We start from the raw sequence: 17,519 nt of genomic DNA on the forward strand, positions 1-17,519 counted from the left end.
CATTTATATCTAATATTGAAGATGACTTGTATTAATAAAATGAACATTGCATCAAGAAAAAAAAAGTGTTTTAAACTATTTGACATAAAGAATCTGTCGCCTTTGATGTGGCTTCGAAGGAGTTAATAACAGTTGTCCAATGGGTTTCCCTTTTCAATCGCGTCCAATCCGCCTTCAACTTGTTTTCATGTACAGTTTGTAATTCGTACATGCGTGTGTGCGGTGGGATATTGTATGCTGTTTCTTTGGTTAGTGTTTAACCTTAATTTATAAACAAAAGAGTAACCTGACCCTCGTGCTGAATATGTCAGTTATTGGGGAGAACCAGGATCCGTCTCATTTAACTAAAAGCAGACTGAAGAGTGAATTAATCGCTCATAACGTGTCTTTACCGCAGAGGGAGCAGAAGAAAGAGGTTTATGTGCAGCTCTATTTAAAACACATTACTTCTAAGAATAAGTCAGAAATAAGGGCGGATTTTTCCAGCGACGAGGAGGATTCTTCAGAAGTTAAAAGCACCGTGAGTTTAGGGGACTCGATGTGTTTTGTGTATGTTTTTGTATTTGAGTGTGATAATGGTTGTCAGTAATCAATCAATTTTAGTTGCGCGCCGAATTGTAAGATTTGAATCTTTTTTTAAAGGCGAGTGTCGGGCTCGCTGTTGGTATTCATAATAATGGGCTTTGTGCGCACAGCTGCTTGTTTGAAGATTTGTTCCAAGCTTGTCTGTGTTAGTTGCATTTGGATTTGCTGTTCTTGTGTTTACAAACCGAAAATTGTGTTATTGTGCATCTTGCATATTATTTCGCTAAGTCTTTAGAGAATGAGTTTGTTGAATTCTGTTCGATTTTATTCTCATCTGGGTTTTCAAATGGCATTTTTTTCGTGCACAATAAATTGAAATAACATTTTTATGGTGGGAGTAAAGCACATACGTAGGATACCGCATTGTCTGGGAATTTTATTTTAAGGTAGTAACCGACCAAAAGATAATGCCCCAAACTTGATAGCAAAGCTTATTTAAAATATTTAAGATACAAAATGGCCGTTACTACTGGGAGCAGATTCTACTGTGTGGGGACCTGTACAGTATAGAAACTTTTTTAAGTTGCTGGCAAACTGCACTTTCGGTTTCTCTTCGGGCTGAAACTTATTTATATTTAACAGCTAGTGCCAGTAACAATCTTGGGATTTTTTTGGTGGGTAGGGAGCGAAATTGCTAAATTGACCTAATTTGTTCAAGTTAACTATGCTTGTGTTAATATCCGTTGATAGTTAGTCAGTCTCTTGGTCCATATTATCAACATTCATTAACAACTGAACCACTTTGCCCTCCCTACTCCCTTCAAAATAAACTTTTGATGTTAACTGTGTTGTCTGGGTCTTGCCATAGGGAGAATATGTTTTCAAACTGTGATCCAAAGACCACATGTGTCCAAACCATAACAAGCTGGCCCTCAAAACTTAGGAACTCCATCCTAATTGTGGTTTTATTTCTCATTTGCTGGTTTATCCTTTCTGAATTTTGTGGATCTGGAGCTTTGGAAGAGTTTGCTCATTTGATGGAGAAAGAATAAATTAAAACAGCAAGGTCGGTTGGCAAAAAATATCTTTAAATTAATCAGAGTGTGAACTTAAATTTTGCATGTGGTCCTTGAGGCTTCATGATTTTCAAAACTTGGACAGTTCTGATATAGACCATCGTGTTTAGAATCATAGAATAATTACAGTACAGAAAAGGCCATTTGACCTGTTGTGTCTACATCGAGACTCTGACAGTATTTTGTCTGCCACGCCGTATTCCTGTAATCTCATACATTTAACATGGCTAATCTATCTAACCTACACATCTTGGGACACTAAGGGACAATTTAACACGGCTAATCCACCTAACCTGCACATCTTTGGAGTGTGGGAGGAAACCGGAGCACTTAGAGGAAACCCATGCAGACACGGAAAGAGTGTGCAACCTCCACACAGTCTAGTTAGTGGCAGTGGCATAAGCATGTTGCCTAGCTGCCTGTTTGATTCAGAAATAGCACTTGGAGGAACATCCTTACGGTTCTTCACTGGATTGTTTCTCTCCATCTCCTCCCTTGGCTTGTAATCATTTTTTTGTAGCTTCGTGTTCGTTTCCTTAAGCACATTAAAAAGTGTATCCCTCAGAACAATCAGTTTATGAAATAGGTGTCCAGAGACACACTCTGGATTTTGAAAAAAATAAGTAAGTCAGTGCTGAAAAGAGATTCTTTTAGGACTTTTCTGGGTGGCTGATTTGTGATGATGTGAATGGCGCAGTTTTTATGGGATATATGAATTTGGTATAAATGAGCAATTTTTGCAGCCTTATGGATTCAACGTTCAGTTCAATAATTTCAGACCATGGTTTCTGTTCTCTATTTTAATTCTGCTTTTTATGCCATGTATGGGTTTGAATCTGGTTTTCGTGTTTTTCTTCTGTACAAGAGCTGCCATTATTCTGATATTTACACTTGTTTTGGACAAATGCTTTGCCTCTTTACCACAGCCATTACCACTCCCTTTGCCTTTCGTTCATATGGCATATTTTTCATTTAATTTCTCCCACCCTCTAACCTATTCCAAACCTTCCTTCCCTTTTGTTCACCACCGCCTCCACTTTCTCAGAAGACTAAGGAAATTTGGCATGTCCGCTATGACTCTCTCCAACTTTTACAGGTGCACCATAGAAAGCATTCTTTCTGGTTGTATGACAGCTTGGTATGTCTCCTGCTCTACCCAAGACCACAAGAAACTACAAAGGGTTGTGAATGAAGCCCAGTCCATCACGCAAACCAGCCTCCCATTCATTGACTCTGTCTACACTTACTGCTGCCTCAGAAAAGCAGCCAGCATAATTAAGGATCCCATGCACCATGGACATTCTCTCTTCCACCACCTTGCTTTGGGGAAAAGATACAAAAGTCTGAGGTCACGTACCAACCAACTCAAGAACGGCTTCTTCCCTGCTGCCATCAGACTTTTGAATGGATCTACCTTGCGCTAAGTTGATCTTTCTCTACACCTTAGCTATGACTGTAACACTACATTCTGCACCCTCTCCTTTCCTTCTCTCTGAAGGTATGCTTTGTCTGTATAGCATGCAGGAAACAATACTTTTCTCTGTATGCTAATACATGTGACAATAAATCAAATCAAAAGTTCTCCTTTCACCTCTCCCCTTTCAAATACATAAGATCTATCTACCCTCCTTCAGTCTTGGAAAAAGAGTCATATGCAACTCAAAATAACAACTGTTTTTCTCTCCACAGGTGTTACCAGACCTGCTGAGTATTTCCTGCATTTTCTGTTTTAATTTTCAATTCCCAGCATCTGCCGTATTTTACTTTTAACAAATAATGAGTTCATAGTAATGTTTCATTTATGTGTGTACAAACTTAAAAGCTATATTCTCTCCATTTCTCTTTTTTTTTTGTTCAATTTCTCTTTTTTTTGTCTTTCACTCTGTGTCAGCCTGCCCTTCCTATGATACCTGCTGGAAATAATCTGTATTGAGGATACTGGCTAAGATTGGCTAACTCAGCACAGACTGGGAATTCAATCTGCAACTCTGATCCATATGGCTCAACTACGTACTGCATTTGCCATCTGTGCTATGCAGGGAGACCTGTCAGATATTTATAATCCAATGCTAAGATCTGTGTTGGAAAGGGCCGTAGAAGTGAGTCAGTTATTTTTGGCCTTTGTTGCTTTCAGTAGGGTCAACTTTATGGCAGAAGAGAGGTGAACAATGAGAGTAAGGTTTTTGGTCATATATGCATGCCAGCGAGGTCTCCGAATCAGTTTCTGACCTGTGCTGAATTAGCTGGTGTTTTCTCAGCCAGGGACTACTCTCGATTACTAAATGGTGATTGCCACTTTAAGTGCGCATGTGGTGTTACAGAGTTAATACAGGATCAGATTCAACTGTGATGCCTGCTGTGCTTTAGCAACTGTCAGCAATTCTGCTCAAATTCACACACGTACTGATCATCTGAGGGAAGGTTCCCAGGACCAATAGAACTGTACCCCAGCAAGAAACAAAAACAGGGAAGAGAAACAACAAAGAACAGGAATTTCCATTTATGGTGTTTGCATGTAATTTTCATAAAATCATGGAATAGTGCAGTTCAGAAGGAGGTCATTTGGACTAGTGAATGCGTGCCAGCTCTTTCACAAAACAATTCTCTTCGTTCTACCTCTGCTCAATCCCCATATTCCTGCATTTTGTTCTCATTTATTCAGTTCCTTTTGAGAGATGTTACTGGATCTATAGTCACCACCACCACCCTATCAGTCAATGCATTCCAAATACTAACCACAATGGCAGACATTACCCTTGATAGTATTAGTGTGATTTACTTTGGCAGTGGATCTCACGTGATTTCCTCAATGTTGATTGAATGATACAGTTTACTACAGCATTAATTGCATGCTAAAAGCTGGATTACCAGCAGGTTGAATTAAATTTCATGAATTCGTAGATGACGGGTGTCAAACATCAGCTGAACTGAGCACTGAATTATTGGGTTTAAAGCATTCATTTGTTCGCAGTGAGTGTGACCCCAGGCAGTGAGTTGGGATTTTGGAGAAATGAATCAGGGTTTTCATTCATAAGTTGTTTTCAAATATCGGTGCTAAATATTGCAGGGCTGAATTGTTTGCAGCTAGAAATGCCTTCGGTTATTACATTTGTGTATATGTTTTCTAGTTGGTTAGCACTGCCTCACAGTGCCAGGGACAAGGGTTCAATTCCTGGCTTGGTCACTGTCTGTACGGAGTCTGCACGTTCTCCCCATGTCTGCATGGGTTTCCTCCAGGTGCTCCGGTTTCCTCCTGCAATCTGAAAGACGTGCTGGTTAGGTGCATTGGCCATGCTAAGTTCTCCCTCAGTGTACCCGAACAGGTGCCAAAGTGTGGTGACTGGGGATTTTCACAGTAGCTTCATTGCAGTGTTAATGTAAACCTACTTGTGACACTGATAAATAAACTTTTAAGTTCCATGTAGCCTGACACTGGTAGTGGGGAAAATTCTGGAGTCCGTTATCAAGGATTTTATAGCAGAGCATTTGGCAAACTGACGGAATTGGACAGAGTCAGCATGGATTTATAATAAGGAAATCATGCTTGACATATCTACTGGAATTCTTCGAGGATGTAACTAGTCGAGTTGATGAAGGAGGGTCAGTGGATGTGGTTTATTTGAACTTCCAGAAGGCTTTCAACAATATCCCATGTAAGAGATTAGCGTGTAAAATTAAAGCGCGTGGGATTGGGAGTGGTGTATTGAGGTGGAGAGAAAAATGGTTGGCTGACTGGAAACAAAGAGTAGGAATAAACAGGTCTTCTTCCAAATGATAGGTAATGACAAGTGGGTTACTGCTGAGATCAGGTGTTAGGACCCCAGCTATTCACAATATATTTTAATGATTTAGATGAGGGAATTAAATGCAACATCTCCAGAATTGCAGGTGACACAAAGCTGGGTGGGAGGGTGAACTGTGAGGAGGGTGTGGAGATGTTTGTGTGATTTTAACAAGCAGAGCGAGTGGGCAAATATGTGGTAGATGCAGTATAATATTTATCCACTTTAGTAGCAAAAATAGGATTATTAGCTAAATGACTATAAATTGAGAGAGGGGAATGTGCAATGAGACCTGGGTGTCCTCGTACACAAGTCGCCGAAGGTAAGCATGCAGGTCCAGCTGGCGATAAGGAAGGCAAATAGCATGTTGGCCTTAATAGCAAGAGAATTCAAGTACAGGAGCAGGGTTGTCTTGCTGCAATTATACAGAGCCTTGATGAGACCACGCCTTAAAAATTGTGCGCAGTTTTGGTCTCCTTATCTGATGAAAAATGTTCTTGCTATAGAGAAAATGCATCAAATGTTTACCAGACTGATTCATAGGACTGATGTATGAGGAGAGATTGAGCCAGTTAGGATTATGTTCACGAGTTCAGAGTAATGGGGGGGCAGTGGGGGAGAGAATCTCATGGAAACCTATAAAATTCAGAAAGGATGTTCCTGATGGTGTGGGGAGTCCGTAACCCGGGGTCATGGTCTAAGGATAAGGGATAAACCTTTTAGGACTGAGATGAGGAGAAATTTATTCACCGAGTGTCTGGAATTTGCTACCACAGAAAATAGTTGAGGACAAAACATTGTATGTTTTCAAGAAGGAGTTAGATATATGGGTTATGAGCACTGCTGCCTCACAGCGCCAGGGTTCAATTCCAGCCTCGGGTCACTCTGTGTGGAGTTTGCATGTTCTCCCCGTGTCTGCATAGGTTTCCTCCCACTCTCCAAAGATGTGTGAGTTTGGTTGATTGGCCATGTTAAATTGCCCCTTAATGTCAGGGAGACTAGCTACGGTAAATACATGGGGTTATGAAGATAGGGTCTGAGTGGGATTATGGTCGGTGCAGACTCAATGGTCCAAATGGCCACTTTCTGCACTGTATGTATGATTCTATGATATATAGCTCTTGCGGCAAAAGGGCTCAAAGAATATGGGGGAAAGGTGTGATCAAGTTATTGAGTTGGATAATCAGTCATGATAATATTGAATGGCAGAGCAGGCTTGAAGTGCCAAATGGCCCTCTCCTGATCCTATTTTCCATGTTTCTATGAATGTTGGCCCATTGTGTAAGCTAAATGATTTGGTGCCTGGAAGGGTTTTATCATTTTCCCTTGGTGACTTTTTGAAGATCGGGGAAATGCACAGAAAATCTATCTCATAGTTTTGCAATAAATTTCTAGCATTTTATTACCATATATTCTATATAGTATTTTGTTCTGGTGTCAGTGAACACCAATAGCACCCAAGTATTTAGCTTCCTGTATTAAAATGTCATCATTAATAAATATATATGTCTTACACTGATATCTGGCAAATTAAAAGTGATCATTGAAGCAAATGCTATCAACTTTTTAAAGAAAATCATTGTAGTTCTTTGCTTTTATATTCTTGAAAATTATTTTGGGGACCATCTTGATGGCAGTCACTTCAGGACCTAATGAAAGTAAAGTTTTTAAACAAAAGAAAATACATCAAAAGTAATTCATGACAAATTTAAACTTCCCTATACGATCCACCTGTATGTATTTGAATTTCTTAAGTGTTGCTGTAGAGACTTTTCACTGTTTAAGAAGGCTGAGGTGCAATTTTGCTGAACCCTTGAGTGAAGCCAAGAATGAACCAGTGTCACTCTGAAAGGCTAAAATTCCCCAAAGCTTCCTGCCGTCTTCAGTCGGTGCCAGGTCATAAAAAATGAGAATTTGCAACTATATATAGACCCTTTCACTATCTCTGGTTGCAAATTGCTTTTAGTTGTCCAATGTAATTATTTTCCTATAATGTCACTGTCGCAGTGTTGGGAAACAATTCGTGCACAACAAATTCCCACAACCAACAATGAGATAAATGACCAGTTAATCTGTTTTTGATCTTGGTGGAGAGATAAATGTTGACTGACTACACCAGGAGAGAAAGCCCACCAACGCCTCTACTTTCTCAGAAGACGAAGGAAATTTGGCATGTCAGCTACGACTCTCACCAACATTTGCAGATGCCCCATAGAAAGCATTCTTTCTGGTTGTATCAGAGCTTGGTATGGCTCCTGCTCTGCCCAAGACCGCAAGGAACTACAAAAGGTCGTGAATGTAGCCCAATTCATCACGCAAACCAGCCTGCCATCCATTGACTCTGTCTACACTTCCCGCTGCCTCGGCAAAGCAGCCAGCGTAATTAAGGACCCCAACCCCGGACATTCTCTCTTCCACCTTCTTCCGTCGGGAAAAAGATACAAAAGTCTGAGGTCACGTACCAACCGACTCAAGAACAGCTTCTTCTCTGCTGCTGTCAGACTTTTGAATGGACTTACCTTGCATTAATCTAATATGTCTCTACACCCCAGCTATGACTGTAACTCTGCAATCTCGTTTCCTTCTCTATGAACAGTATGCTTTGTATAGCGCGCAAGAAACAATACCTGTCACATGTATTAACATACAGTGAAAATAATAAATCAAACGATGAATTTGTAGAAATCAAACGAGGCAAAAGTAATGCACAGTAAATGTGAGAGGTGTGGAAGAATTACCTTGGAGTGAATGTCCATAGATCGCTGAAGGGTTCTTCAGGTTGATAAGGTGAGTCCTTTCATTTATTAGTCAAGGCGTAGACTATAGAGCAGGAGATTTAAACTTTAGTCAGGACACAACTTGAGTACTGTGTGCAGTTCTAGTCACCTAGTTGGAGAGGAAATTTACGAGGAAAGTTGTAATTATGAGGAATGATTGAATAGACTAGGGTTGTTCTCCTTGGAACAGAGGTGGCTGAGGGGAGGTTTGATTGTAATGTGCAAAATTGTCAGGGGCGTGGATAGAGTGGATCAGAATAGCCTATTTACGTTAGCAGTGACCAGGGGGCCTGGATTTAAAGTAGAAGGGTTAAAAGGGAGATGAGGTTTCTTTTTTACCCAGATGGTTGCAGGGGTCTGAAAATTACTGCCTGAAAGTAATAGATTGGAGATGCTGGCATTGGACTGGGGTGGGCATAGTAAGAAGTCTCTCAATACCAGGTTAAACTCCAACAGGTTTATTTGGAATCACGAGCTTTCAGAGCGCTGCTCCTTCATCAGGTGAGTGGAGTCTCTCCACTCATCTGATAAAGGAACAGTGCTCTGAAAACTCGTGATTCCAAATAAACCTGTTGGATTTTAACCTGGTATTGTGAGACTTCTTACTGAAAATAATAGAAGTAGAAACACTCAACTCATTTAAAAGATGCTGTCTGCATGTGAAGCTGAAGTGCCGTAACTTGCAAGGCTACAGACCAAATGCTAGAAAGTGGGATTAGGCTGGGTGGCTCGTCTCTTGGCAGGTGTAGACACAATGTGCCAAATGGCCTATTTCTGTGCTGTAAGCTTTCTATGATTCTAATTCTGTTTTCATACATATCTTCTAGTTCCATGCAGGAAGGTTGACCCATTAGGTTTGGATTTGGGCCCTGGAAATTCCACAGGGATTCCTCCACTCCCTGTTGTGACTTTGAGAGGAGATTGCGGATAATGTGTAGAAAATCTACCACATAGTTTTGCATGGTGAATAGTGATCTTTGAATCGTACTGTGTGACCTTTCACATCCACCAGATAGGACAGGGCCTCAGTTAACACCTCATCTGAAACAGGAAGTTGTAGCTCATTCCAGAAATGAATGGACTCTTACTCATTCATTTTATTTAATAAAAGGTTATCCACATTCTATAATTTGAACAAACAAAAATATTTTTATGCCATACAGTTTTAGGTTAAAAAGCGTAGAGGAAATTTTAGAACAAATACGTGGTATAACCATGCAAGTCCCTGCCTCTATCTCTTTCCAGCTCTTTTTTAAAAAAATTCAGCTTTTGCACATACGTTTGTACCTCAACTCTGTTCTTCCCTTGCACTGTATTCTCACAGCTGTGCTGTTTTTCATCACCCACTTCTGCTGTGTTCTGTTCCGTTGTTTGCTTTGTCCCACCCACTGCACATTTCTCTCCGGCCCTTCACTGTGCTTTCTGCTTAGAATTAGCTCATACCAAACATTACAACTGCTCGCTGAACCTCAGGGCCCCTGGGTAAAAGTTAGGTATGCATTTTCATCAGCAGGTACATCTGCAAGATGTGATTTTAAAGATCTTGGTTTCTTCAAAGCTTTGAAGGGACTATTAAAGTGCCAATCTATATATAAACTGTTGCTAGATTTGAACTCAGAATGCACCCATCAGGAATTAACTTCCTTTTTGCATCAGTTGGGCGTTTGTAGCATAAAGGAACAGATTGTGTTACCCACAACTCCTCCTTTGTATGTAAAATGATATGCTGCTGCCTAACAAAGAAAAGTGTATCCTGTGACATACCATGGACATCAAGAAATCTGTTAGTGTTAATACAGTTTTATTGAAACATTCAGCATCAACGTCAAAGCATTATGAAGTTCATTTTAAAAGATTCTAAGTTAAAGTGTAACTGGAGAAAACATAATTTTTGTAAATGTATCCCAGGATTCTCCCCGAAGTCACTGATGGGAAGGGATGGAGAAGGTTGAGTTTCCTCTTTAAAGCTATTATTTTGTATTGTAGACTGCGATAATGCATGCAGAATAATACGGCAAATCATCGGTCATACTTCTGTTTCTTTCACAGTGTATAGTATATGTTTCTAGTGAATGCTGCTTGAAGTATTAGACATCAAGCAGGGATCATTGGACTGGACTTTTCAGGCCCCTAAGTGGGCTTAAGCAAAAAACTTGAGCTTGGAGAAAAAGTTTTCTCCCTCCATTATAGTTCCGGCATACTGTATCATCTATCCTTTGAAAAATCCATCTTAAAATGTATTACATACTTATGAAACAATTCGAGGCTAAATTCTGGAGCAATATCAAAACTAAATGTGAAGTGGAACTACTTGAAATTTCTCATGAACCTTTTAATGAAGAGAGGTTGAACTAACTTTTGCATTACCTAACTTTTTTAAAGTGCCAAAACTATAAGTTTGGGCTGTTATCATTGTATCGCTGAAAACCTGATCTAACATAAGGATTTGAAACCTGAGGAAAATGTTCTAACTGCAGAAAGATTTGTTTTCGTTCGCTTATCAGGTACAAGATGTACATTTTGGGACAAGAACATTTTCTCATTTTATTAAGCACTTTAGCATCATTCCCTTCAGTGCCAGGTATAGCATGACTAGACGTGTTCTGATTGATGCAGAAATGTATCTTAGTTATAGCAATGTTTGGATTTGCTATGTTTGGGCTTGCACCCACCTACAATAGCAGCTGAGGCAAAATTGAATTCAAATCCATTTCATTTTCCCAGCAAAAAGAGCAACTTTTTCATTTTGTTGGTCTGATGTAGATTCAAGTGTTGTCATTAGCTGTTGTGCCATCCATTTCACTTTGTGGATTGAATAAATTGGGTATTGCATAATTTTATGCAGTGTAACTAATTGACATTAACTAGAAGTTTTTCATACAGTCTTGTCTGAAATCCAGTACTAAACGAGCATAAGATTTCCTCCAACTAAAATTAGAAAGACTGAAGCCACTTTCCTTGGCCCCTGTCACAAACTCCATTCCCAAGCAATTAATCCATTCCTATTCCTGATAACTGTCTGAGGTGAACCACAACACCCATGTCATATTTGACCCTAAGATGAACTCGCGACCACATATGTAATGTATGCGGGACGTAGCTCCGTTAAGTGGATGGGTCAGGTGACCCAGGGGAGTGACCTTTGATTTGATTTATTATTGTCCCAAGTATTGGGATACAGTGAAAAGTATTGTTTCTTGTGTGCTATACAGACAAAACATACCATTCATAGAGTACATAGGGGAGACGGAAAGAAGAGAGTGCAGAATATAGTGTTACAGTCATAGCTAGGGTGTAGAGAACGATCAGCTTAATATATGGTAGATCCACCCCGGTAGTCTCTGTATTAACACTGGCGGCATTGGGTGGTGCCTTGGTTCCATGACTTTGAGAAAGGAGCTAGGATTTTGTTTTTCTTCATCGCAGACCATTGAGGGACCCACAGCAAATACATTGCTTTGGAGGCCGTTCAGGACTGTGAGCCTGTTAAGAATAGGCGTCGGGCAGACATCGGGGCAGGGAAACTTTGAGTTGGGTGTAGCTATGAGGCTGCTCACTACAGCTGCTGCTGATCGCTGGTGGACTGTGGGGCATGTGAAGGATTCCTGTAGTCATCGAGTGACTGGTCAGCAGCCAGGAGTCAGTGCGAGAGGAACAGGCTTCGGACCTAGTTGAGCAAAAGCGGGAAACCTTGTCGCCAAGGAGAAGTGACAGAAAAGTTCGGGACATCAGGGAGTTCAATGAAGAGGCCGAGGATTGGTCGGCCTACATAGAGAGATTCAATATCTTTGTAACCATGAACAAGATAGAAGATGGCCTCGTTATTCTGGCATTTTTGAGCACAGTGTGGAGTAAAGTGTTCAGAGTCCTACTGCAGCCAGAGAAACCCAACTGATAAATCATTTAGAGTTGTTCAAGTTATTGAAGGGACACTGAGCCACAACCATTTCAAATTGCAGAACAGTACAGGTTTTACAAGCAGGACCAGCTGGAGGATGAAAATGTTATAAAAGTTGTAATGTCTCTCAAGGTTGGCAAAATGTTGTGATTTTTAGAAGCTTTTCTTCAAGAAATACTTTGGGCCCGGTTTATATGTGGGTTACAACAGGAAGAAATTCAGGGAAGGTTGTTGGTGGAGGCACAACTGAATTTCAACAAGGCTTTTGCGATCACAGTATCCACAGAACTGGCTGACACTGATGCAGCACACTTAGGCACAAGAGCAATGAGAGTAACAATGCACAAGATGGTGGACACCCCAGGAAGTCGATCAAGGCCTGAGGAGGGTTGTCAGTGTGGCAAAAGGGGGCCATATGGAGAACGGTTGCTGGAGAGAGGAGCTCAATGTTAGAACTGCTGGAAAACGGGTCACATTGCCTGAAATTGTAGACCACCAGTGTCCCAGGAAGGGTTGAAACATAACGGTCAGGGCCCACAACCAGGAGGAAAACAGTGAGCCGGCAGGATCCGCAGACAAAAAGGAACTGACGGAGAGAATGAAACTTAAGCTTAATGTGCTTTCGGTCCAATGTGAAGCGAGCAGTTTTGGGCGATGCCCAAACTGGAAGGGAAGATGGAGGTGGATATGGGGCTGGTGGTGTCGTTGATTCCGGAGTCCCTATATAAAGATAAGCTGAATCACCTTCCCTTGAATCCCACAATATTGTTCTGAGAACAAATATGGATTAGGCAGTTCCTTTTAAACGGTTATGTCCACCAAGGTACACCTGAGGGACCAGTGTGCACGTCTACCCTTGTACGCTGTAAAAGATAATGAATTACCCTGCGTCGTTTGGAAGATCTTGGGTGAAACAATTGAGACTAAATTGGGAAGTGGTAAACAGACTAACAAAAGCTCATTTGGGCCTGGATAAGATATTGGGGAGATGCCAGAAGGTGTTTAATGAAACCCTTGGTGAGATGAAAGGAGTGAAGGTGAATATATGACTGAAACTGGGAGTTTGCCCCAGGAGCCTGAAAGCTTGTGCAGTACCGTATGCAATTAGACCCAAGGTGAGGGCTGAACTTGTGAGATTGGTAGAGTTGGGGGTATTGGAACCAGTGGCCATGAATGAGTGGCCATGCCCATAGTCCTGGCCATGGGGACTGATAGATCAGTGGGGCTATGTGGGGACTTTAAGGTCTCAGTGAACTCGAACTTATGCGTGGAACAGTATCCATTACCTCTCATCGTGGATCTTTTAGTGGCCTGGCTGGGGGGACAAAAATTACAAAAATAAATAGATCTTTCCCAAAAGTATCTGCAAGTGGGAGTGGCTAAAGATTCACAACTGCTATTAACTATTATCACCCATTAAGTGTTGTTTCGTTACAAATGACTACCCTTTGGAATTACATTGGCTCCAGCCATTTTCCAAAGAGCAATGGAGCAAATTCTAAGTGGTCTTCCGGGGATCCGATGTTACTTAGTTGGCATACTGATCACAAGTGCCACCGACGAGGAACATTTATGGAACCTGGAAGAGACGTTGAAGAGATTAGGATTAGGAAAGATGAGTGCGAATTTTTCAAGGATTCATTTGCGTACTTTGGTCATGTCATTGACGGTGAAGTGTTGCATAAGGCGCCGAACCAACTTGGAGCTATGACGAAGGCACCTAGGCTGGAAAATGTGGCCCAGTTGAGGTCTTTTCTGGGACTCATCAATTATTATGACAAATTTGTGCCGGATTTGGTGACGGTGGTGAAGCTTCTCACCCAACTACTGATGACAGGTCAGACATGGCAGTGGATGCCGGAATGTGAGAAGGCATACCAAGCAGCAAAGGAGGCATTAAAGGAGTCCTGGATTTAACTAATCTTAGAGTTATGAAGTTCCACCAATTCCTGGCCAGAAATTTGTCCAACTGACAGACCACAGGCCACTCACCAAAGTTTTGGGCCCCTATTCGGGAATTCTGTCGATGGTTGCAAAGATGGACATTGACCTTGTCAGGATACCCGTTTGAGATCCATTATTGCCAGTCAGACCTACACGCCAACACAGACACGTTATCGAGACTGCTCTTGCCAGGGAACAGGGAGAATTCTGAGGAGACTGTAAAGATAATGTACTTTTCATAAGAGAATAAAGTTCCAACTACAGCTGCGAGTGTTAAGCTGCAAGCAAAGACCCCATACTGTGATAGACCAGAGTTGAGGCGCTATTTAAGTTGACAGTGGAAAATGTTGGAACAGAATGGCTGTTGTGGGGTTTACGGGTCGCTATTTCATCCACCTTGAGAAGGAAGGTGCTGGAGCAGCTGCAGCAAGGGCACACAGGGGTGGTACGGATGAAAGAGATTGCCAGGAGTTGCGTCTGGCGGCCAAACATTGATGCTAGCATAGAAGAGAAAGCAGGAGCGTGTGTAGCGCGCTCCCAAATTCAGAAAGTACCATTAGTGTCGCCATTACAACCATGGATATGGCCAAAAGGACTTTGGGAATGCATCCATATTGATTTTGCTGGGCTGCTGGAAAACCACATTTTACTGGTGGCCGTGGAAACACACTCCATGTGGCCTGAGGTGATGTGTATGAAGTCAACTACCACTACAACATCACAAGAGGCAGAAAACCAGACGTGAACCCAATTCCTTGCCTCCTGTCCAATCTTACTAGCTCACCACACTGATCAGCATGACAAGCCAGTAAGATCGCCCCCTTTAATATTGTAACCCACTCGTGGTTGGCCTCCCACGCTCTACTCTTCATAAACTCAGCTGCCGTACCCTAACTCTCATCCCAGGTCCCATTCACACGTCACCTATAATTACTGACCTACATTGACTCCCAGTTAAGCAATGCTTCAATTTTAAATGTCTCATCCTTGTTTTCAAATCCTTTCTTAGTTAGCTGCTCCCATCTCTGTAGGCTCCTCCACACCACAACCCTCCAAGATCTCTACACTCTAATTCTGGCCTCTTGAGCATCCCAGTTTTAATCTCTCTGGTGACCATGCCTTCAGCTGCCTTAAACTCAAACTCCCCCCTTGAATCTCAGCACTGTTTTACCTCTCATTCTCTCTTTAAGATTCTGCTTAACACCTAACCAACTTAAGGTCCTGTATCCAAGTATTTCCTTGTGTGGCTTACTGTCAGATTTTGCTTTAGAACACTCTGAAGCAAATTGGCAACTTTTTACTACTTTAAAGGTGCTATGTAAGTATAACTTGGCAGCAGTAAATTATTTCAAAACGTTTTGCTCCTGGAGGAGGAGATGAATTTCAATTGAGGTTGGGGAGGGAATAAAACTGATTTCAACCACAATTGTATTGTTTTTATGAAGTTAGCTGGTAGAATATTAGAAGTAACAACAGAAAATGCTAGAAAAACTCCGGTTTGCAGCATCTTCATACGTTAACTCTTTCTTTTCCATAGATGCTGTCATACTTGCTGAGGTTTTTCTAGCATCTTCTGTTTTTATTTCAGGTTTCTAGTATCCAGTATTTTGTTTTATTGCAGAAGATTAGCTATATTGTCAGTGTATCATGATCTCTGGACTCACAGCTTCAGTGTTTCTCATTGCCACCGAGCTATCCTTTCATTGCTCCTTAAGTGACTTAAATAGGTGCCTTAGGTACTTTGAGATTAGTTTTATGACTGCATTGTTTGGAGGAAAACTGGTTGGCAAGTCAGGTGACAGGAGCTCTTTGATTTTCAGTTTGGAGCTGCAGGTTTGAGTTTTAGAAGGGACAGCAAGCTGAAAAGTGTCTCTTCTGGTTTTGGAAATTCTGCAGGTTATCTGAAAGCCTTCCTGAAGTAGACAATCTGCTGTTGGTCGTTTGACCAGAGTCTACCCTGGGGTTCTGAGAAGCTGTTCTGACTTGGGTGTTTTTGATTTGACTTGATTTATTATTGTCACATGTATTAACATACTGTGAAAAGTATTGTTTCTTGCACGCTATACAGACAAAACATACCGTTCATAGAGAAGGAAACGAGAGAGTGCAGACTGTAGTGTTACAGTCATAGCTAGGGTGTAGAGAAAGATCAACTTAATGCAAGGTAAGTCCATTCAAAAGTCTGACAGCAGCAGGGAAGAAGCTGTTCTTGAGTCATTGGTACGTGACCTCAGACTTTTGTATCCTTTTCCCGATGGAAGAAGGTGGAAGAGAGAATGTCTGGGGTGTGTGGGGTCCTTAATTATGCAGGCTGCCTTGCCGAGGCAGCGGGAAGTGTAGACAGAGTCAGTGGATGGGAGGGTGGTTTGCTTGATGGATTGGGCTACATTCACGACCTTTTGTAGTTCCTTTTCAAGAGCACTGCGAGAACTTTAAAAAACTGACGAGTTTTCAATTCTCCAACCAAAGGACCCAATTCCAGTATCATGTTAACATTAGGCTTTACTGTGTTGAACTTGTTTAAAGGGTTTTGTCTATGGAAGGTTTTAGTTTGATTGGAACATCTTAGATATATTTGTAAGGGTATATGTTATTGTGGATGTTTTGTTTTTGTTTGTAATTGATAAAAGTTATTGCTAATTTTCTTATATGGTAACTATATTCTTAATTCAACTTTGTTTGATATAAGTTCCCTAGTGGATCATTTGAATCATATCTGTATCATGCTTATCCTAGCCAAAATCAAGATGCAAAACTTATGATTCAAGTGGGCTCCATGAAACTCTTCGGAGTTTCTGACTTGAGCCGTAACACACGTAATAAATCTTCATTTTATTCCCCCTCATTAAATGTAAGATGTTGCTATATTCTGTCAGAATAAGGTAGTGAACTGTTGTTTAATATTGAGATGGGAGAGAGCAGGAGTAATCTGAACTGTGGACTGGATTTTGGTTTGTAGAACAATTCTTTTGGTTACTTCTGTCACTGAAGAGAATGTTTTCGCCCCCATTTGTTAAAATCTGTTTGTCTATCAAACAAACTTGCTATACAGATAAAAGTATGGCCAGGGAAGAACTAATTAGTTTTTGGCGAAGATGAGTATCTTGGAATTTTTTTAAGAATCTGGGAGCGTTGGGAGTTACGGTGAATTGACTATTTTACAATTTTGAGAGTTTTCGGAACAGGTTATTGGATGTTGTTCAGATGCTTGACCCAAACCCCAAGGTATGTTATGAAATCGGATTAGACTCCAACATTTTTTTATTTTTGGCATAAATGTGAGGCTAGAATGCTTTGTTCCAGGTGTGATTCTACTAACAAATTAATTCTTTTACCAAAACAAGTTTTATTCATAACGTAGCTTACACATAGCTCAAACAAAATGAAGTAGCTTAACTTTTAACAGTTGAACAATACTTAAAACGAAAAGAAACAATTCTAATTTCTAACTTATCACTTTTTCAGTTCCCATAAAGCAGTATTTCTCATACACTTAAAACACACTTTGAATATAGTT

The 17,519-nt window shown here is 40.9% G+C and overlaps 1 protein-coding gene across 2 annotated transcripts in view; it reads left to right on the top strand.

The window, feature by feature from the left end:
* Positions 1-189: 189 nt before the first annotated feature.
* Positions 190-17,519, top strand: part of LOC144511771 (lamina-associated polypeptide 2, isoforms beta/delta/epsilon/gamma-like) — a 50,182-nt gene continuing 32,852 nt past the window's right edge. The window contains exon 1 of one of the 2 annotated variants that reach the window (XM_078242044.1): positions 190-248. In XM_078242044.1, coding sequence (XP_078098170.1) covers positions 210-248 — 39 coding nt within the window. In that variant the 5' untranslated portion in view covers positions 190-209. Of the gene's footprint in view, positions 521-17,519 lie in introns of both variants that reach the window. The other variant, XM_078242043.1, reaches the window with a different exon arrangement.

The sequence above is a fragment of the Mustelus asterias genome, chromosome 25 (genome assembly GCF_964213995.1).
Source record: "Mustelus asterias chromosome 25, sMusAst1.hap1.1, whole genome shotgun sequence".
In the NCBI taxonomy this organism is placed as follows: domain Eukaryota; kingdom Metazoa; phylum Chordata; class Chondrichthyes; order Carcharhiniformes; family Triakidae; genus Mustelus; species Mustelus asterias.